At 40.1% G+C, this 22,746-nt stretch overlaps 1 protein-coding gene across 6 annotated transcripts in view; it reads right to left on the bottom strand.

Moving 5' to 3' along the window:
- Positions 1 to 22,500, bottom strand: part of UNC79 (unc-79 homolog, NALCN channel complex subunit) — a 115,783-nt gene extending 93,283 nt beyond the window's left edge. For 5 of the 6 annotated variants that reach the window (XM_052783035.1, XM_052783037.1, XM_052783038.1 and 2 more), the window contains exons 1-7: positions 22,357 to 22,500; positions 16,764 to 16,884; positions 10,703 to 11,007; positions 7,103 to 7,273; positions 4,033 to 4,125; positions 2,649 to 2,704; positions 1,272 to 1,401 (exon numbers count right to left, since the gene is read on the bottom strand). In XM_052783035.1, the coding sequence (XP_052638995.1) occupies positions 1,272 to 1,401; positions 2,649 to 2,704; positions 4,033 to 4,125; positions 7,103 to 7,273; positions 10,703 to 11,007; positions 16,764 to 16,884; positions 22,357 to 22,378 (898 nt within the window). In that variant the 5' untranslated portion in view covers positions 22,379 to 22,500. The remainder of the gene's footprint in view (positions 1 to 1,271; positions 1,402 to 2,648; positions 2,705 to 4,032; positions 4,126 to 7,102; positions 7,274 to 10,702; positions 11,008 to 16,763; positions 16,885 to 22,356) is intronic. The other variant, XM_052783039.1, reaches the window with a different exon arrangement.
- Positions 22,501 to 22,746: the final 246 nt, after the last annotated feature.

Genomic DNA, 22,746 nt, shown 5'->3' with positions numbered 1-22,746 from the left:
CACCAACACCTTTAATTAACTAATTAATTATCTTTCCACTCCAGGAGCAGGATGGTAGGAGTAGCTGACCAAATTCAGTAACATTCTCAGGCAAAATGAAAACACAGCTATGATAAAGGAAAACTAGTCCAGCCACAGAAGGAGCCTTAGCTTTGTAATGGCTATAAGTAAACAACAAAGGTATGTTCAAGTGGCATCACTTGGATGCTATACGGGATGCCCCCAGGTCAAAATGCCATGCACCTGCAGATAATACTCATCCCATTCTGGGATGCATTAACAGAACATTTACATATAGGAAAATTATTCCAGTCCACCCAGTGCTAGTAACGGTTCAATGGAATATCATGCTTAGTTTACAGACCTGCTTGCATGAAAGAAGTGATGCAGAGCAGTACAAGAAGAATGTTTTTTTAAAAAAGTCAATAAAACCTACCAACCCTTCAAGGGAAGGCTTTAGAACAGATCAGACAAACACATAACAGGAACATTCAGGATGTACTTGGTCTAGGGGGTCTTCTAAGGTCTCTTCCAACCCTTCACTTTGATTATTTAAAATGTCGCATTCTGGTCCAGAAATTTTAAAAGTGAACAAAACACATCCCATATGACAGAGATTATTTGAAACAGGTTGAGACAGGCAAGCAGAAAAAGCAAGTCATGAATTGCTGCTGGAGACTCCCCACCATAGAAGCACAGTCCCATCAGTACCATTGGGGAGTTTGGTGGACAGAGGACTTCGTACCATCTGCCTACTCAGCTCCAGCTGCATTGCTGGCTTTGTCTCTTATTTTCACCCTATAGTCAACCTTAAGAACTTTTCCATTATACTGACTGCACCTGACAAGACCTGACTTTTTTTGACAGTAACAGCCAGATAAGGAGTCTTAGCAACAGCAGCAGTGATAGCAGCTGGCACAACAAAAGCAACCAAAGCAATAATTGAAAGGAACATAAGCCAGAACCCTTGTGAGGCCAATAAGGCAGTTTCACAGACCATTTGGAACACTGTATATATTTCTTCTCCTGTTCTGGTTTAGTTAGTATTGGGAGTTACACAATATATTTAGTAGCCACAATCACAGTTTTTATTTTTTGTAACATCTTTTGGAAATACAGAGAAATAGATATTGTATATACTTATGAAAGTACCAATTTATCAAACAAAAGATTTCAAAATACATCGTAGAACTGTAAAGATGTGACATTAACACACTTCTGATCATCTCCTTTATGGTTATTTTGGCCTATACAAAAACAGCTGCACTGACCTGTGTACTGCAGTCCTCTGTACTCACTGATTGCACCAGGTGGTTTTAAATTGGGCCAATAGTGAAATAACATTTGTACTGCTGGAGGTTTAACTTGAGATGGTCCATAGGCTATCACATACAGCAAATCCTAAGGAAAGACACATATAAAATGTTTATTTTGCAAGGTAACAAAACACAATTCAATACATATTACTTGTGTTCAAAGATACCTGAACACACAAAATGTATATGTTTCATGCCCAACCAAATGTCCTTTGTACGCTCTTACAAGTAGATTAGATGACGAACTTCAACAACATGTTCACAATTGGCTTCTGAGTTTGATCGGAGCATCCAACGGCTACCACGCACCCACATAGTGTACTAACATATAGCAAATGAAGCCTCTGTCTAGCCATGGAGCAAAGAGGTGTGAGATGATAGATAAATAAGTGGATTCAGATCAGATTCAGGCTAAGACAATACTCACAAATAGTCCTTGCAAAAGTTCAGGCCCACATGAACTGAGAAGATTGGTCATTACTAAAATTTCTACTAACTGGAGCCACAACGACATAGTATTTAGGAAATGGAGCTGTGTTCTACAAAACATGAAGCTGCTTCTGTAGCCTAAAAATCAGAGGGACCTTCCTCTCCATAATCCAGAAGGAGGATTGGATATGAAGATGTCATGGTTTAACCCCAGCCAGCAACTACGCACCACACAGCCGCTCACTCACTTCCCGCCCAACCAGTGGGATGGGGGAGAGAATCGGGAAAAAAAGTAAAACTCATAGATTGAGATAAAGACAATTTTATAGAACAGAGAGGAAGAAAATAATAATGATAATAAGAATAATAAAATGACAATACTATTAATAAAAGAATTGGAATATACAAAACAAATTATGCACAATGCAATTGCTCACCACTTGCCAACTGATGCCCAGTTAGCTCGCGAGCAGAGATCCACTCCCCCTCCCCAGGCCAACTCCCCCCAGTTTATATACTAGTCATGATGTCCATTGGTACGGATTATCCCTTTGGCCAGTTTGGGTCAGCTGTCCTGGCTGTGTCCCCTCCCGACTCCTTGTGCCCCTCCAGCCTTCTTGCTGGCTGGGCATCAGAAGCTGAAAAATCTTTGACTTAGTATAAACACTACTTAGCAATAACTGAAAACATCAGTGTCTTATCAACATTCTTCTCATACTGAATCCAAAACATAACACTTTACTAGCTACTTATAAAGAAAATTAAGTCTATCCCAGCCGAAACCAGGACAGAAGATCATTTATAACTTTTTTGCACACAGTCAGTTCAATTTTCAAGCCATCTGGTTTTCATTACTATCCAAATACAGTCATTTACACAAAGTATATATGATCATAAACTTACTTTCCATACTTCTTGCTTATATTTCATGAGGCATTCCAATAATTGGCAGTGATACACTGAGAGAGAAAAGACAGTATAGACATAATATTGAAATGGAAACTCAAGTTACAGAAGTGATGTAATTAGCTGATTGGTTTTGCTTTGTCTGTCCAAAACTCAGTATGTCTATGATTCTATGATTCTATGTCATTTAATTACTTTTTATTTTAAAGGTTTTGCTGAATAATCATTGCTCTGAGAGTCATCACAAAAGATTAGAAATTATTAGTAACTTGTTTCTGCCAAGGAATGCAGTAAGATGAGTATTAGGAGTATACAGCTTTTTGCACATCAATGGAGATCTTTTTCAAACACATCTAGTTTAAGAATACCTGCTAATTCACTTAAACTTTGTCCCTCTGGCACAGTGTAAAGCTGTAAATGGTATCTTGTCATTCATCTTGAGGCAGTAACGGAAGTCACATGTAACAATACATTATCCCCATGTATACCAAAGGCTATAGGAGCCACTCTGCATCAAACAAACATAAGAGCCAAATGAACTACTTTATATGTTTGACTTGCCCAAAACCACAGGGGAACACTTTCTTCAGATAGCTGGAACATGGAATTCAAAAACAAAAATAGAACATTTCATGAAAAAAACTAACTTGTGCGAGTAGCTTTTAAAAATAGTGTGCTGCTTTTATTTACTGTTGTGAACTACATTAGCATGATGTGCATTTCTCATGCACATACTGCAGCGTGGGGTTCCTCCCCACACACACCACCTACCCATCTACATAAAGCGGGAGATAGTTGACTATCCTGCAATGTAACAGCTCCCTCAGGTTAAATTTTGTTTCAATTTGGGTATGTGATCCCACTGATTTAAGTGGCACTGCACCACAGTGAGAAAGAATGGCCTTGTGTTTAGATACTTATAATTACATTTAAATTCATTGTAGTTCTGTTGAGCCTGCAGCCCGCATTACCTGTCGTCTTTAAAAAATAGTATCAGTTGTGAACTTGGTGGGATATGAATCATAGTGTAAGACAAACTGTTACTATGAATTTGTATAGTCAAAGTTAGTGGTGATTTCTCTCCAACGCTGATGTTATATATCAACGCTATTTTCTGATGTCAAGCAAGAGCAGATCGGAGTCTCCAATCCTGGGCCAAATCCTATTTCTTCATCACAATGAGATCTTTCATCTACACAATGATTACTTCAAGCATGATGCTCAGAAATTCCAGTTTTAACTAAAATCACTTAATTTTCATCCTGTGTTGGATGGTGAGACAGATTTTTCCCATTATCTGAACTTTTCTGATTGCATCTGACAGTACTGCATGACTCACAGTTTTGGAGAGAATGATACCACGCTGCAGGTTTACACATACCCGGGTTTGATGTGTACTGCATTGCAATCATTAGCATTGATGATGCAGATAGATTGACATGTGCTGGAACACCTTCTCTTTTTGAGGATCCCACTTAAAAGAAAGGAAAAAAAAAAAAAAACAAAAAACATTTTCTATTGTATAACAAGGAAAATTAGGCAAGAATAGCATATAACTGATTCCAACTGATGCAAATAAAATTCCTAAGGTACTATGTCATTAAAAAAAAAACCAATCAAAAAACGCCTAAAAAACGAGAGACATTCTGTATCGGGAGGGTGTGAAACCCCTCTTCTGTTGGAAGAGAAAGACCACGAAGAATATGGAAGGGCTTCACAGACCGCACACCTGGTTTTCCAGATCAGTAAGATTTCATTCTCAGAGCTGCATTAACCAAAGACAGTGATCTGCTCAGGCACTCTCCTTCAGCACCCACAGACTGGTCAAAACAGCGTCGCTTGTATAGTCAAGTGCACCTAGGGCTTGGATTGTAGGAAAGGTAAGGAAGAAGTGGAGAGTGAAGAAACAAGAAAAAATGGAAAGCCTGCTGTTGAGGTATACTGACGAAGGGCTGGGGCTGGTGGTGGCTGCTGGCTGTTGGTGCATGGCACAGATTACTTCTCAGGGAGCACATGGTATGAGTTCAAGTTATAGCCACATACCAGAGAAATTAGTCCCCCTTGTTATGTGAACTGTGCCAAGATAATGATAAACAGTAGCACTGAAGTGTAGCTAAACTGTTGTAACTTTGACCTCACATATAAAGTGGCTAGAGTTCCTTCTGGTCTCCTATGAAGTGGTTACTATTAAATGGTATACTTGGAAAAACCCTGCAGAGCATAGGTGTTTATTTGCTGAACTATAACATGGCAATATGGCTTTGAAGGCAACCTCCTACACAGAGATGTGGCACGTATCTTCCCATCCTCACTCACAGCACTTTCCCAAGCCTGGCTGCCAGGACCCAAATACCAAGCATTTGGGATAGAAGCACAGAACTGTAGCTACCAGTTCAGTGAGATGCTTTCATCCCTCCCATCTGGATCTCCAGCTGCTTTCACAATCTCTTGCATCCTCCCTTTCGATTTAATTCAGAGCTGAACACTAGGGGAAGGAAAGGTTCTGCACTTGCCTTGTAAAGGGGCATATCATTCCCAGTGGCGAATCAGGACACTAATTAAAAGACCACTCGACTGGAAAAGAAGGAGGGAAGGGGAAATGCAGAATTTCTCTCTTCTATCTGGCACTCCACATGACCCAACATTACTATGGCTCTCTTCATTGCACTTCATTCTTTTTGAATCTCATCCACACACATAAGAGCCCCCAAATTATTACAGCAAGGTCTATTTGCATGGATTTAAATTGCAAAATACTCAGCAGCTCTAACCTGGCAATTAAAATGTGGCCATCAGCAGAAAAGTAGGACACAGTACTGGAAGCCAAATTTAAAGAACAGCAGACTGGTTTCATACAGAGATCTAACCAAAACTGAGGAAAAAGGCAGCATGACAAAGGTGTTCCCATGCTCTATATGGATGCAACCTCTGCCAAGGACAGTTCAGGAATAGTATCTATTTAAGTAAACCAAGGATTTGGCTCAACCAGTTGTTTCGGAGAATAGTTTTACAGATCTGAAGATAGACAGGACAGGATAAGTCAGCTACATCAGTTGTTCTTTAACAGGTAACAGTAATGGAAGAAAAAGTAGTTTAATGCAACATTCTGTTCTTAACCCTGAAGAGGATCTATTGCACATATGTATGAAATATATCTTAGTAATTTTCAATTGCATACTGTTATTAGACCTGTCAAAGGTAACAGAGAAAACATCATTGCGATGTCTCACAAGGGACTATTTTACATGGGAAACCAAGGTACAGAAGAGTTAAGGGATTTCTCCAAGATCACTGACTGGCAGAGCCAGAAAATGTAGATGACAAATTCCCATAAAATCTTAATGTCAAAACACTTGACCATGCTTCTTTCCATGTTCTAACAGCATCTTCTACGTGCTTAAATCACATCAGTGTTGATCTCTGTACAAAAGTTGTTCATCTTTTTTCATAAAGGTCTGGAATACAGATAAGGAAGAGACATTCTCACAGAATCATGAGATGGTTGATGTTAGAAGTGACCTCTGGAGATCATCTTGGCCAACGCCTCTGCTCAAAGAAAGGTCAACTAGAGCAGGTACTCAGGACCACTTATGTTTTGAGCATCTGCTAGGATGGAGAATCTGCAACATCTCTGGCAAACTGTTCCAATGTTTGATCACCCACACAGTAAAAGGCTTGTTGGTTAAAAATGACTTTTAATATTGAGCCTAATGCTTCCACCTGCAGACCATGGTTAAATTTCTCGCTACTACTGAAATCCCATCAAGCTTTTTATCAGGTACATAGACGAGCATTCAGAACACACCTCAGGATTCACATTGTGCAGGGATTATGAAATTATGTAATCATGTGACACCCTTGGGAAGGGGAAGAAAAAAGAAAGAAGAGAAAAAAAGGCAGGCACTGCCAGATTCACTCTTAACACTTATGGATAGGAGACATTACAGGCACAGCTATTTAGTACAGAATTTAAAGAGAAATGCCAAGAAGAGAGGGAGGGGGAAAAATCAGAAATACATCACAACATCATTACATTGAGAAGAGTCATTCTTGCACATCCAGATATAGTCCAGATGCAAAAATTACGCATGTTGCTATTGCATCTATCGTTTCAGGAGCAGTTTGCCCATTGATTCTGTATTCAAAACTCCCATGGCTGGCACTGAAAGTTCTAGGAGTCTGAAAACAGTGTATTTCTTCCATGAGCTAAACTTCACCCTTTAAATGAAGAATTCACACAGTAACGCAGCATAATAAATAAATAAAAATTACAGAATTGTTTCCCTTTGAAAAACACTCACATAGAATTATTTTACATATGTATATACAGTAGATTGATGTCCCATTACAATTCTATGACAGATCAAACTTTGACTCCTACAGTCTGGTACTATTATAGCAGTGCACCATGTTTTCTGAGACATAACAATACTAGAATGATTTCTACTTACATATAGCCATAGGCAGAAAAGATGTGCTGAGATACTCTATAATATCCTTGTGCAGAAATGGAGGAAAGGTAGCTAGTGTTGAAATCATTGTATAGGGTAAAGTGCTCAAAATATCATCATTGAGAAAAGGAAGTAAGCATGTAGTAGTGTAAAAAATTGATTGCCCAAGATCTGTTGAATAAAATGAAATAAATACAGAATCATTACAATGGAAAAATAATTATGACTATTTACTTTTTAGTTTACAAAACTATAAAAGAAAATTACATTTAAATTCAAGTTTTCCCTTCAAAGTAATTTGGGAAGTTAATCACTATAGACAAGAAACTTCACCCATCATTTTTAAGCCCCTCCTAAAATAGAGTGAAACAGCTGTTCAACAGTACTCAGAAGAGCTTGAAGGGAATATGTATACTACAGCCAGTAAAATAATTTATTAAAATCAATGTTGATTTTAATCATACAGTGATTAACACACAATGGTCTGCATTTAAGCAGAGATGCTATTAGAATCAGAATTTGATACGCACTTTGGTATTGAAAGGCCTGCTTTCGCAAAAAGCATGCTGGTCTTTATCAGTCATAGAAAAATAAGATTTTGATCTTAATTACCCTCAAGAAAGCTGCAAAGTACCCCCCACATAGAGACTACAGGACACATCACTGTATTTTTCAAACAACATGTGATTAAACCATGGATCTTGTTTTCCTGAGAAGCCATTGAGGCCAAAAATGGCCAAGGCTTTAAAGGAAAGGAATATTTATCAAGAATTTCCATACTTACTCTAATTAATTATACTATAACTCTTTGGAAGGGATACTTAAGAAATGTGCAACATTTCGAGATCCAAAGGGAAGAGATAGGTTATTGTGTATCTGGGCACTGTGGAATCTCTATACCCTCTTCCAAATGAGGAATTGAGCTGGGACCAATAACCCTCCAAGAAAGGTTACAGCACCCCAAGTTTGAACCTGTATGATGATCCCAGTACATCAGAAGGCCTTTCCCCTGCATGAGAGGGATTCCTTTTGTTACTCACTCTGTAACCTTAAGTATGTTACACAGGCCTTCAGTCTCATCTGTACAACCAGTATGATTTAAAACTGCCTCTGTAAAGTGCTCAGAGATCTCTAGCTGTAAACATCATGAGTCATAGTAAGAATTAAAATTAGTACTTCAGTGGTTCTGGCAAGTCTTCTTGCAAGGGTCTAACCAGACCCTTAATGCTAGAGAGTGCTTCTCTCTTGCAATACATATTTACCAGCTAAGCATTGAGAGTTTTGTGTAATTTGATTGGACCAAAGCTCAGGACTGCCTAGCGCACCAGCTGTACTTACCCAAACAACATTGATTGTTCTGATTAAAAAAAAATATATTTCTCTTAGTCAAATGCTAAGCTGAGGGAGAAATAAATAGCAAGTTTTATTGTAAAATTTAATTCTCCATACACAGAACCATAAAAAATAGCAAGTGACCTCCCCTTGCCCCAACCATGAGTCAACCAAATTATTCCTGGCAGATATTTATCTAAACTGTTCTTAAAAATCTACAAGACAGTTCACTCCTCCTGGCAATTCATCCTAGTGCTTAACCATCTTTATCATAAAAACACCTTTTTTTTTTTTTAATTTCCATTGCTGCGGTTTAAGCTTGTAACTTCTTATCCTGATCAACTGTAACCACAAATAGTTTGGTTTAGTTTATTTCTCCTCACAGCAACCTTTACATATTTCTGTATGATAATCATGTCTCCCTTCCAATTTTATCTAAGCTAGACAAACCAAGTTCTTTCCGTTTTTCCTCACTGTTCACATTTTCTAGACCTCAAATCATTCTTGTTTCTTTTTCCTGGATTCCTCTCAAATGCTCCATGTCTTTCTTGAAGCCAGACTGACAAATCTGAAATTTTTTCTTCAGCTGAGGCCTTGCTAGGGCTGTTAGAATGACAAACAAAATGCTTTGGGTGTCTCATACACAAAATACCTGTTTACATATTGCTGGAATAAAATTAGTGTATTAGTGACTTATGGTCTGCCTCTGATCTACTGTAACACCCAGATCTTTCTGCAGTACTGCTTTCAAGGTAGTATTTCCCCCATTTCATTTCTGCCTTTGATTTCTCCTGCTTAAACATAGTATTTTACATTTCTCCTTTGAAGATGTTTCAAAACAGAATGCAATTTGCCAAGATTGTTTTGAATTGGGTATCTTTCTCACAAAGGACATGTTATTTGCCATCTTGATAACCCCTGCAAATCAAAGTGCTCTCTCATTTCTATCAGCCAAGTAAAAAAATTAAAATATTTAATAACACTAGACCCAGCACAGACTCCTGTAAGATTCCCACTTGGTACACCCTTCCAGCTGACAAGAGCCACTGGTAATTACTCCTGGAGTGTTTTCCTCACTCAAGTGGAGACCATATGTCTCAGATTGCCTATTAGGATGACAAGTGACACAGCAACAAAAGCCTGACTAAGGACAGGAAAACCCCACCAGGAGAGCCATTGTGGTGCCTTAAAAAGAAATTATGTTTGCTCAATGTTATTTGTTCTTTACAGGTCTCTATTGCTTGTTAATTATCACCATGTTATCTATTTAGAAAAAGATTGTTTTGATAATTAACTTCACCATTTCTAGAAATTGAAGTTAAGTCAACAAGTCTGTAATTTGCTAGGAGCCCCCCTTTTGCAATTTCATACCATTTCCTAGTGCAGTAGTCTTTGATTCAAAACATGCTGCTGCCAACTCAAAAGGAATTCAGCATTTAACAGAAAAAGCTTTCCTTCTGAAGAATTTCAGCAGTGTATCAGATTGACAACAATCTTCCTTTACTGAACTATGTAAGTAATACACCCTGATACCATGGTGAAAATTAGTATTAGGCTTATGTAACACAGGGAGAACACAGGGCTCCTGAATCCCAGTCTGAAAAGCCACAGACTAACAAGCCAGACATATGCAGAACTTGAGGGAAAACGATATAAATACAATGCAGTCACAAAAAAATCTTGTGATTAACTACTTCAAAACATAAGGAAATATGGCTTTTCTGTAAGTCAGACAGAGATATTGCTATCTTTTTACCCAGGAATATTTTAAAGCCATCTCAAACTACCATTACCATGGTTTTTCTTCAATTAAATGTATACTATGGTCTATTTAGAGATGGACCTTCACCAAAACACTCAATCTGCATATTTGTTATAGGCCAGATACACATTTGCAAGAAATTTGTGCCTTTTTAAGAGAGCCACCCCAAAAAGACTAGTCTGAAGATATCCCAGCAGATTCAAATTCAAAATCCAGATTTTTTTAGACCCATCTGTATTGGTTTTGTTACATACCGTTGTATTTTAGTTACATACCACCAGCATATCACTAAAAATCAGACAACCTCAGAATTCAAACCCAAATCCACAGTTAGCAAAAAAAATCTTTTATTTAAAAAAGTCAAACCAAACATTTGGATATAAACACATCCCAGGAGATTTGAATTCCAGATCCAGGTCAGTTTAGGCCCATCTCTTCTACTGCATTTACGCATCATTCACAGCACTGAAGTTAAGCGTACTGGAAGGGTTCAAGGGCCTGCTTACCATGTTGACCATGTTGTAGCAAGGGAACTAGATCCAGCAGTGTCACCAGTGTCACGTAAAGTCCTTGATAGTCCAAAGATGGGTAGTCTGATAACTGAGCATCACGACTTTGCTGGCCACGTTCAGATGGAGCATCTCGCAGGACGCTGTAAAGGAGGGAGCGAGTAACAGTAGGGTTGATGGAACTGACCTGTGGTCTTAGAGATGGGGTGAGTGGGAATGGCACAGGAAAAAGACACATGGTCATGGGCACTGTCAAATTGGAGGCATCTTGATTCTCCTTCTTCCCTGTGCGGGACAAAATGCTGTTGGGGGGACAAAGAAAAAAAAGAGACAACAAAGACACAAAGAACAGCACATTACATTGAAATGACACTATAAAACAAATAATAAAAGACCAGATATATCCCACATAAGATGCAATCGCTACTGAAACCAGCATGTCTACAAATCTAGCAACCATTCACTTTCATGCTTCAAGGTAAGAGAATTAAAAATTGACATCTAGGAAAATTTCATTGCATCTCATGTGTTATCTGGTTCATAAGGAGCAAAAATATAAAAATGCATGTTTCAGTGCCCTACCCATGTTTCACAGTTAAGAAAAATTCTGAGAATTAAAAGTGTCTGCTATGGAAAAAATAGCTGTGTCAAAATAGGCTGGTATTTTGCTCTGAGATTTTGAGGATTTTGAGAGATCCCCCCCCCATAATCTTTTGAAACAACTGACTGAAAACATGCAAAATATAGGTGTGGCACTTGCAGAAACATGTTTTAGCAAAGAATAAACATGTGTGTTTGTTAAGATAGTCTTAAAAATCACATGTTTATTGCATTAAAATAATGTCTGTATGTATTTTATGATACTGTTTCATGACCACTCAGTATCATTTGAGATAATGAAGTTTAAACAGGCACATGGATTTAGAAATAATATAATATTTCTAAAATGTTAACTAAACTACATTTGGAAAAGTTATAAAATAATATATAGTAGATGGTCTTTAGCATATGTTTGTGAGCTAATGATAATGGTTGTTTATGTGTGTTTTTAATTTTGCCCATGTTTAGGGAGGAAACATTTTACTTTATGAATACAAACACTCCTTGGGTAAATAGTTACCTTCAAAAATCTAAGGGCTAAGCAAGCAAGACCAATTATGTAACTGCAGATCAGACAGTATGTTACCATACATTCCTGCTGTTACTTACGTTATTATTCAACAAAACTCACTATAAACTAAAGGAGAGATAATTTCAAAAAATAAAAAGGATTTAGTGGGAATCAAAATAGAGGCTATAAGTCAACCAGCTTGTTATGTTGTTTTAAGAATGTTGTAAACATGGTTGTAAACATGTTAATCTAATTTATTAAAAAAAAAATAAAACCCACTGTTTTAAATAGAAATAAATTGTCACTTAAGCAGTGTTATATTTTAGTTATCAGGCAATTATAGGGTTAGTTCATAGTCTTCCTATGTGCCTATAAAATATAATACACCTTTTAAATATATTAAACCACATACAATGCTTATTTTTTTCAAAGCATGTTTTGCACCTCTCAGTGGTTGGGATTTCCAAAAGCAGTTGCTGTTGGTTTAACTCTGTTCCCAAAGTCAGTGTTAAAACTTACAAAAGACAAGTCAGCGGCATTAAAATTTCCACTGACTAATGAAGAGCAGAGTTATGTCAAGAGGGAGCACTTCTGGAAACCTCGGTCCTCTTTAACAGTACAGAAATCCCTATCGTATAATCACCTTAGCAAAGATGTATCTTACCTCAAGTCAATTCAACAATTTACACAAGTAAGCTAAACTCTTGCTAAGGTGCTTATAAGAGAAGGTGTCATTCATTTGCCATATATATAAAACACTTTTACGAGTACAGTTCTATGCCAAGTGGCTACTATCACATCACACTTGCAGTCAGAGATGACAGACATCGTCTGTTTTAAGAAACTACATACTTTTGTTTTTCCTTTTTTATTGTGCCTTACGTATTTGGCAGATTATTTTGGTTTCTGTTACCCAATGTCCAGTACAAGAAACATGGTGACTGTCATGACAGTGTTTATGAAATCATATCAGAAAATCACCTAAGATCTAGTATGACTTTAAAAACAAATTATCAGAGTGCTGATTCCTTTTAATTTGCTTGATGTTCATTTGCCGTACTTTGCAGCTCATGTTTAGAGATATGAAGGTACTAAACTATATTTCTTCCCTGCCTACCGACAGATGATACCAATTACCCACCCCTTTACTTGCCAACACATTACTTCAAGCGCACTTATTTCCAGAAAGGATATTACTGTATTAATTAATCCTTGCTTTGGAAAGTGTAAGGCAGTGATGGAGAGCTTACTCTACAGGCTTCCCTTCCTTTTAACACAGAGCTATGGCCCATCTATGGATCAGAGGCCAAAGCACACCATCTTGTATCTTGATCGGGGCATTCTTCTGTTCACTTCAGGAACAGCAATGAAACCATATATTAATTCCAGCTGCAACCATGCCAAATTTAGAAATGAAAAAAAAAACAAACAAAAAACTTTCAGGCCCCGGCTTTTGCCTGACCCATATATTTTAAAAGCAATAAACAGAAGAGTCAAAACTGAAAATCTAGGAAGTCCCCTAAGACCAAGATACAATGATTGGAGTTTGCTCCTGTTTCTGTTCAAACCAAGTACTGAGAACTCGGAGCGTCTGCAGATCGTAACTCCATACTGAACTTGCTCCGTGACAAGTGACAAAGCTACCACGGCTTGTTTCAAGATTTGTACATCTTTGTTGCAAATCTATCCCCAAATTACTGCCTTCCAGGAAAGGTTTCCTAAAAAGCCTACAAGGGAATTGCATCTCACCAAGGCAGCAAAACAAGCTTGAGCATTAATTAGCCACTGGGCATTTCTAACTATTCCTTACGTAAAACATTTTACTTAGAAATACATATGGAGAATTTTCTCCAAGAAAATGTGAAAGAATGAGCTGTTCTGCAACACGTTTATTCAGTCTTAGATCATTCCTAAAATGAGGGAGAAAACACTGAAAATGAGCAGGGCATGAAACAAATTCATGCTGTAATGTAAAGAAATGCTTTTGCCCAAAGAGAAAATTAAAGAAGAACTAAATGAATCAATGTGCTATGCATTGTGTATGGTGATTTTATGTGATGTTTGTTCATAGAAATAAGGAATTTTATTTTTTTCAGCCATTCCGCATCTGTTCCCCCCACCCTTGAGCTTGTGATTTATTGAGGCTATGTACAGAGCAAGGGAGCAAACTAATCCCTTGTGCAATCCAACTACAGCTAGCAGAATTACACCAGGTATGAATGTGATCCAAAACAGTGGGCATGCCCCACTGAAAAGAACACAGTCAACGTGTCCATAACATGGAATGGTAAAAAGTATAATAAACAGTAAGAGCTACACCGGTAAAACCCCATCATCATATGGAATTTCTCTGACTAATCAGTATTCCTCCATTACTCCTATGACTACATATGTTCATCAAGAAATGTTTGTCCTAAAAAATTCAGCTGCAAGGAGAGTACACATCAAACTGGGAAATATTTTTTAAAGTTATTTTAAAATAGTAGATGAACAAAAGCAACCTATTCTGAAGAACAGATCCAAAATCTCCAGAAATCAATGGGCATTTTTGCTACTGTTTGATCAGTATTCTCTCAGCAGCCCAAACTCATTGCATATACTCTGTCTCAAGCTAGAAAGATTATTCTCCTCCATGTACTTCAATCATTGATGTTAAACCTTCCACAATGGAGTCTCAGTGTAGGAGGCAGAAAGAAGACTCGGCATGCAGAATATTCAAAGAAATTTCTGAACACGCTCTTCAGAAAGGTTCTTAACCAGTCTGTTTAGTTTTAGGGTAAATCTTGTAGAGATCTGCACACAGTGGGTGGGAGTTTCCTTCTTTCCATCTGCCACACTAAATACAGGGTGCATTTTGTTTTGCTTTTTTATCCAGCTTCTTTCTTAGTATCAGCAAGTGTATTAACGCATGCTGGTTCAACCATAGCATTCCACCATTGACCCACAGTTCAAATTCCCAAGTTACAGGGATTTAGAATGTGGATTTGACCTTGCTGAGTATCAGAATTCAGTCCACTTAAATTTAGTCCTGGCTTCAATTTCTGGTGCCCTTTTAGCTCTGAGGCTGATCAGATCCCAGATCATGAATGACAAAGCCATTTGTGTAGACCTGCATAGCTATACTACGTATCAACAACAGGATTTTGGTTCAGTCCCATTGTGAACATGAAATAAAGAAATGGAGTTGCTCAATTGTGCAATTGCTGCCCTGATTTCTGATCTGCTCCCATAGTCGCTAAGTATAAAGCTTTTTCAGTAATCCCAGAAACATCACTGCTCATGGTGTGTGAAGAATTTGTCACACAGGACATGTGAGCTGTACTGCTCAAAGATGAAGACAACAGGGTGGCATAAAGACACTTTCTTTAAGCAGCAGACTCTAAATCCATCCTGTCCCAATAAACTTCTGCCCAAAAAGAAATGGATCTCATTATAGCACTTGGTAGTTACAGCTAAGAGAGAAAATATTCAGAATCAAGTCCAACTGTCTTGCTTTAAAAGCTTGAAGGCCCACAGCATTTGAGCAGGGGCTGTTTTGTCATACAGAACCTTACTTAAATGTGATTTAAGTGTGTGTGTTGTGCAAATAACCCATCAAAACAGCCTGATGTGGGAACAGAACCACATTTCAGAGGTATCTATAGTGACTCTTTGAACATTTTTCCCCACTGCTGCAATATAATGAGACAAAATTTAATTTATTAATCTTAGAAAAAAGCCCTACTGGTTGCCATAAGTTTTTTCAACACTCTAAATGATGAGGGAAACAAATTTCACAGTGGTTAAACAATCTACTCTTGAAATTTTCAAAAGTACACAGTTTAAGTTTGCAGTGAACAGGTGTTCCACTGCTAACGAGTATTTCTATGTATCTTTCCTTCTTATAAACAGGGTCAAGAATTTTGATACATCCCATGCACTAGTTCACCATAATGCACTACTGTCATTCTTTCAAGTTTAGATTCTTGCTTCTCAACTTGTATACGTCATAGGGGTATGTGTACAAACATATGGGTTAATTGTATTTTGTTAATGTTTCCTCATCAACTATGACAACGAGCTGTATTTCCAAACTAGCTTCTGACAGCAGGGACAATCTTTCCAGGTATAATACAGGAAGCTATGCATAGAATGTAGCTTTAACAGCATTTTTCTGGATGTGAAAACTAGTGCCAGCCAAAACCTGGACAGACAAAAATCACCTCTTCAGTGTCAAAAGCCATTTTAAAAACAATTTGAAAATATGAATCCACTAGGTAGCACCGTGGAATGAACGTCATTCCTAATTAAGTCTCACAATTTTTCATATCTTTTTAGCAAGACGAGGTAGTATTCCCTATTCAAAATGTATTCTGTAATCATATGGTATTTAGGACTACACATTATTACTAAATATTGGACTAAATCAAAACCCTGGGTCAGAACAACCCTGACCTGTTGTTGCCAGCCAAATCCACATGTCTACCCAAGCTTTGTGTCTATTCATATTGTTATAAGGGACTGAACCAGAACCCAAACATGACAGCCAGCTGAACTATGGCACAGTAAAAACCTAGCTCTCCTCGTCTGGCTCATCGCTCTAGGATCCGGAGGCACCAGGACTGTCAAGGAGGTCATGAGTATACACATCTAAAACTCTGTAGGTCACAAACTCCTTTCTTCACATGTTCAGCATGTTTGTGCATTCAGCTAAGCCTCAGGAGTGCCAAGCAAATGTGTAATCAACCAAGTTTATTTTAGAATCAGCCACTCAATAAGCAGCTTAACTGGGCAAATTGGGCAACAGCCACTGAAGAGATTAATCCATACCATTCTTTTCTTAAATCATGCTCTGACTCTTTTTGGCTAAGCATTGACCCATTAAATCTTGCAACCAATTCAAAGTTAATCAATACCCCCTACAATTCTTTAGCTCTTTTCTCTTCAAGAGCATTAGTTAAAACTTACCTCAATAATGTCTGAGAAAAGTATTTCAGAGTATTTGCAATGTCAGTTCCAGAGGGCACAGGGTAAATGTTGTGGAGAACGCGGTTGTGGTATTCCTGAAGGTAACGGATTTTGGAAGCAACTACATAAAAGACAAAAAACAAACACAGAAACTTTAATTTAGGTTTTTTGCAGACTTTGACAGAATCACATCTGTTCCTACCATTTCTGATTTCTTTTTTAATTTATAAATTAAACTGTAAGAACCAGAAAAGTCTCTCCATTCCTTCTATTTTGACTTAATAAATTGAACACTCCAGTGCAAGAGTGCCAAAGGGAAAGCACAGAAATGAATGCCTGCATCTGTATTAGACCAAGTTAGTGTTAGCAAATTAAAAAAAAGAAAGAAAAAAAAACCAAACAGTAAAACCACAACAAAAAACCCAACCAAACAAAAAAAACCCAATGCACTTCTGTGTCTCCAAGCATCTCAGGATTCATTTATAATGAATGAGTCACTGGATCACAGGAGGTTCATGGGAGATGGATAAATATTTCTACAGCCAAAGCAGAGATATAAGCTAAGACAGAGAAAGCTTATGTGATTTACTTTAGGCCATACATTTACTTTATGCAATGAACTGAAGATATGAAAAGATCTGTGCTGTTTATTCATGTGTCTTAGGAAGTCTGATCAAGCAGGTGAGGGGATTTCAAAGAGCAGTAGGAGCTCTACACCTTTACTGAAACCATTTTTTTGTTGTTTTAGAAATAGCAGGTTTATTTTCTAATAGAGATCCCTGTTCAGTACTGGAAAAAAGGGATTACCCACAATAGCTGCAATACCCTCCATTGCCTTATATGGTACAAGAGAGTCTCATGCAGAGACACCTGAGCACACTCAACTATTTTTTGCTCTGCTCAGACTAATCAACTCGGCTGAGAAACAGAATGCATCGGCTGTGGCAGAGGGCTGCACCAGCTCAACTGCGCTTCCAGCTAGACTGCTCAGCAGTTGTTCATAGCATCACTCTGTGCAGACACAGCCTCAATGAAAGCAGAGCTGGCTGGGAACTCTTAATCATGTTAAAAATGCACCAAGACTGTGTAATAGGCAGTTAAAAGGAGAGATGCTTCTCAATGACTTCAGCCCTTAAGCATATGGATTATGACAGTCTTTCACTAGACCAAGATATACCTTGTTCCCCTACAGGGCTCCTTCAGTGTGGAAGATAAATCATGCTTCCTAAATGAGCAATTAGTCAATACTTTGTTTTATTCTCATTGTTTCTCTTTATTAAAGAATGAATACCGTTTAGTCCTCTATCGAACAGAAGGGCACTAACTTCCTGAGAGACATCGCTATGCCTCCCACTGCTACTGTATCTGAACATTTCATGAGCATTCTGATTTTTTTCTGTATCATTGACAAGTTGAATGAGAAGGGGTGACACTGTATCCATATTACAGAAAAAGACTGAAGGACAGACACCAAAAGCAAAGTGTCTGCAACTGCTGTTGGAGGCTCAGCTTGAGATACTGAGTCATTTTGCCAGTATAGATAGCAGTATATACTGGACTTTCACATCCAGTAAACAAAAGCATCTGTGAGTGCCCAGTCACACAACAAATGAGGTTTGACAATTTCAAGTCAGTTATCCATAAAATGAGGAACACTCAAACAATCATCAAGCGAAGAATACTGTTTGCTTGAATTGCATGACAAGAAACCCAGTCTTCCAGCACCCAACTGCCCTCATCATGATCGTCCTTTCTCCCGTTTCCTGCTGTACTGACTGTAGCCTTCCAATTTCTGCAGCAAGTGAAGCTCCTACAGACAAAATTCTCCCTTGTGATATTACCCTGCTTCATCACAGGCAGCAAGCCCGTCATGTGACTGAACAGGGCTGGAGTCTATGGGAAAATGGCAGGTAAAAATGCAATTAGGGACACTGTCATAATGCATATACAAAAGTAATAAACTAAGGATGCATAAGCAACTTAATTATATTTCCTCACTTTTAAGTGTTTTACTTCACAAATTTATTTTAAGGTGATGTTAATGGATAATTAAAATCAATCACTACTTCCCCCCCCCCCCCCAAACTGAAAACTGAAGTTTTGTCATGTGGACTCAGATTGCTTCAGTATAGCTAGGAAGAAGATCAGAGCCTTTCAGGCCACCACATCAGCCTGTGGCACATGAACTGTGCTTTGCAGAAGGTTATCCCTGTCTCTACGAGACCAGCCATAACTAGCTTCCTAACACACGCCCAAAACCACTGGGGTAGTAACATTTGGTCATCATGTGTTCCACTCCAGGTTACAGAAGTTTAATTTAGCAGTCCAAGACCTGCTTTCCCCTCCTCATCCCACACCTCGTTCTTTCTGCCCACTATCTCAGATGTAGTCCCAGATTTGCAGGTCAATTTACCAGATTATTTAAAGATAGACACTTTTTTTTCTTTTTTAAACTGTCGTGAAGGCCCCTATAAAAACTAATCTAGATTAGGTTAGATTAAGAAAGGAATTACTTCATAAATATATTTTGTGACGCTACTTTCTCTTGCTGGGGAAAAAAAAGAATATGAAGCCAGGCATATCTGCAAAGAAAACAGACCACATTTCACAGTACCCAACAAAGAACAATTCACAGCAAGATGCACGGTTTACTGTGGCTGCCATGGTTTGCTGTCAGACACCTTTAATCTATTTATTTCTATTAATCAGCATTGTGACACAATTGTATCAGGCAAAATACCAAAACAGAAAACTTATTTATAAAGCCTAAATATTAACAACAGCTTTAGGCCAATGGTTTTAACCTCACTTCTCACTTCTGTTTCCCAGAACACTGACAATTTCAGCACAGCCTCCCAGAACACAGAGAACTTTCTGAAGGAAAGCCCCAGAGCAAAACTTTGCCAGCTTTCAAGATACTTTTCAGAAGTGTGCAAAAGACACAATTTTCTGAGTTTCCGTGCACCCGGAGATATGCTAAAAAAAAAAGTGATGTCACTCTGCAGAAGTACTTACCCATTGTCATAGGGTCATCACATGAAAAAAAATTTTTAAAAAAAGAAAAAAGTTATTCCAGTATACCTTGCTGGGTATCTCTCCAAGATCTACACAGACCTAACTAAGCTCCCTAGCCCTCTTGTAAGCATTGACTGAATGAAGAGTGAAACCATTAGGAGTCTTTAAAGATGGTCTTGGTTGCTCCACTGTCCTGGAGAAGCACAGAGTGGGCATCAGGCATTCCCAGGACATCACTTACCACAACTAAACACCAGTTACTGCTATTTAAGGTGAAAAAGAACTAATTTTCTTTGAATACATAGAACACCTCAGGCATGCCGTGATGAGTCAAATGATGAAAGTCACTGTCAATACCGCTGGTATGAGATATGAGATGCATGTCGTCACAAAAAAGGGAGGCTTCTCGAGACAATTTCCCAGATTGCCACCATTTTACCTGTTGTTCATACAACCTGCCAAGGAGCTGTGGGGTGGCCACAGATTCATGTTTAGACCAGCGCCTCTTCTGTTCTGATCAGTCTGTTGCCTCATTCGTAGTGTTTTGCTGCTGTTCTTGGTAAATTGAGATTCATTATGACTTGTGACGTGACTCCTTCCCGAGACATTCTGGTTCTTGCCTGTCAGCCAATGAGGGCAGAAGCAACAACAGGAACAGCTGGGGTTTGAAGGTTTGCCTGGTAGTGATGTACGCACATCAATATAATCCTTGTCAGAGTCCATCACCACTTGTCAAAAATTGCAGGTGAGGGAATCTTGAAGTTATGTAGTGACAAAGACATTTGGTAATGCCGTAAGAACTAGTCAGGGGTGCAGCTTTGGTAAACAAAATACATTCAGTAGGTTAAAATGCACAGGATATGTCCATTAACCGAATACTCTACCTAGAGCATCATGAAAAAGAACGTTAGGAGGCAGAAAGACCTGAAACCTGGACCCCAAGTAAAACTTAAAATAAGAGCAACAGGAACATGGCAGGCCAAGATGCAGCATCTTGAACAGCGCAAGGGGATGGAAAGAAAAAATAGCCAAGGACAAAATACGAAAGAGAAGCTCAAACAGAGCAGACTAAAAGGATGGAGGTACAGAGAAGGCAGAATAGAAAAGGAAGAAAATGCCAAAGGCTGTGTTGGGACAAAAGGCAGCAGAAATTCTTCCACATGCCAGTGTGAAAGCAGCATAATTAACATATCACAAGAAAGAAGAAACAATTACAGAACCGAGGTGGGGGGTGGGGAAGGCAGAAAGAACAGAACAGTACAGATCCGAACATTGCACACTTCAAGGCTGCTGCATGGTCAGAACATTGTGTCTCTATGAGGCCAGAAGTGCATCCCTAGAACAATAAATTAGCATCCACATCATATTTTAATAGCAACATGATCCATCACTGTAAATTAGCAGTAAACCCTAAAGGAAAAAAATAAAAGTATTATTTTCCTTAGATCAGTTCAGCACAGTCGTATATAAATACAAGGATCCCTCCCAGCGACCTGGAGGAAGGAGACAACAAGTCTCAGCACGTGAGGTATCAGAGCACATCATGTCATCATGACAAACATCAATCCAACCTACTGGTCACAGACTGCCTGGCTCACAACCATGACACTGTATAAGGAGAGAAAGTAGCTTAGATACGGGCGACAAGCTCGACTACCTTGGTATTTTTCTTTAAGCCTCCCACCAGGGCTCTTGCAGACGCATCAGTTGTTATCAACAGTAACAACAGCGGGGAACACTAGCATGGCCCAGCTGCTGACATCCCAACTGCCATGTCATCTGATCTTGCTCCGATGGGAGCTAGCCAACATGGTGGTTAAAACATCCATGGCTGTGAGAAGGCACGCTGGGCCCCGGGCAAGGGGATGTCAGCACCTGGGGGGCTCCTGCTGGGAGAGACTGGGGGCTGTGGCCGGCAGCATAGGCAAGACGGTAACACCCAGCCTACATTCACCCAAAAAGTGAACAGCACAGGCAAGAATGACAGCACACGTCCCTTCTCACTCCATCTTGCAGCAAGACCACCTTCAAGATGGCAATACACGGGTCACCTCCTGTCTCTACAGCCAGATCCCCAGACTCTCTAATGGTTACACCCTTTAGGAGAGGGCACAGCACCGGCAGATGAACCAGGCTGGACCCTTCCCGCCGTGGGGCCGAGGGCCACGCCGGCCGTCTCAACCTTAACTCTCACCCCCCGATCCCCCATTTCTTCCCTCACGTCCCCGGCGCTGCCTTCGCACCAACAGCCGCCTCCCCAGAAGGGCCACCCCGCCAGCGAGGCGCGGAGCAGGAGGCGAGAAGCCCCGAGGGCCGCCGCCGCCAAGCACTCGGCGGCGGCTGAGACAGAAAGAGCCAGAATGAAGGCAACCCCCCCTCCCCTTGCACCAGCTGCTCTGAGGCGGACGCCACAGAACGCAGGAGGAGGCCGGGCAGCGCTACCCCGCCGGGGCGACTGACAGCCGGCAGCAAGGCAGCGCCATCGGCGGGAAGGCGCCCCCGGCCGCCCGGCCGCCCGCCCCCTGCTCCCCTCGGACAGGCCCCAGCCCGCGCCGCGCTGCCCGGCCCCGCCACTCACACTGCTCCGCCTTAGTGGACATGCTGCCGCCCCGCTCTGCCCCTCAGCCGCCGAGGAGCGCCTGCCCCCGGCCGCGCTGAAGGCGGCGGCGACGGCTTCGCCTCAGCAGCGGTGCCGCTGCCGCTGCCCCTGCCGCAGGGCTGCGGGCCGGGGAGCGGCGGGTGGGCGGGGCGGGGCTGGGCGGGAACGCACTCTTAAAGGGAAAGCGCGTCTGGCGGCTGCGGAGTGGGGTTGCTTCGCATGGAGGTCTCGCAAACGATGGGGCGGGCGGAGGGCCGTCCGCCCTGGGGCAGCCCTGAAGCACCCGCCCCAGGCGGGGATGTTACCCCGCCGAAGCGCCGAGTTTGGCGCAGCGCTGGGCCGGCAGCTGCTGGGCCGGAAGATCTCGAT

Source organism: Harpia harpyja, chromosome 3 (genome assembly GCF_026419915.1).
Source record: "Harpia harpyja isolate bHarHar1 chromosome 3, bHarHar1 primary haplotype, whole genome shotgun sequence".
NCBI classification, from domain to species: domain Eukaryota; kingdom Metazoa; phylum Chordata; class Aves; order Accipitriformes; family Accipitridae; genus Harpia; species Harpia harpyja.
Note: the sequence above shows the minus strand (reverse complement) of the source record. Positions and strands in the feature narration are given on the sequence as shown.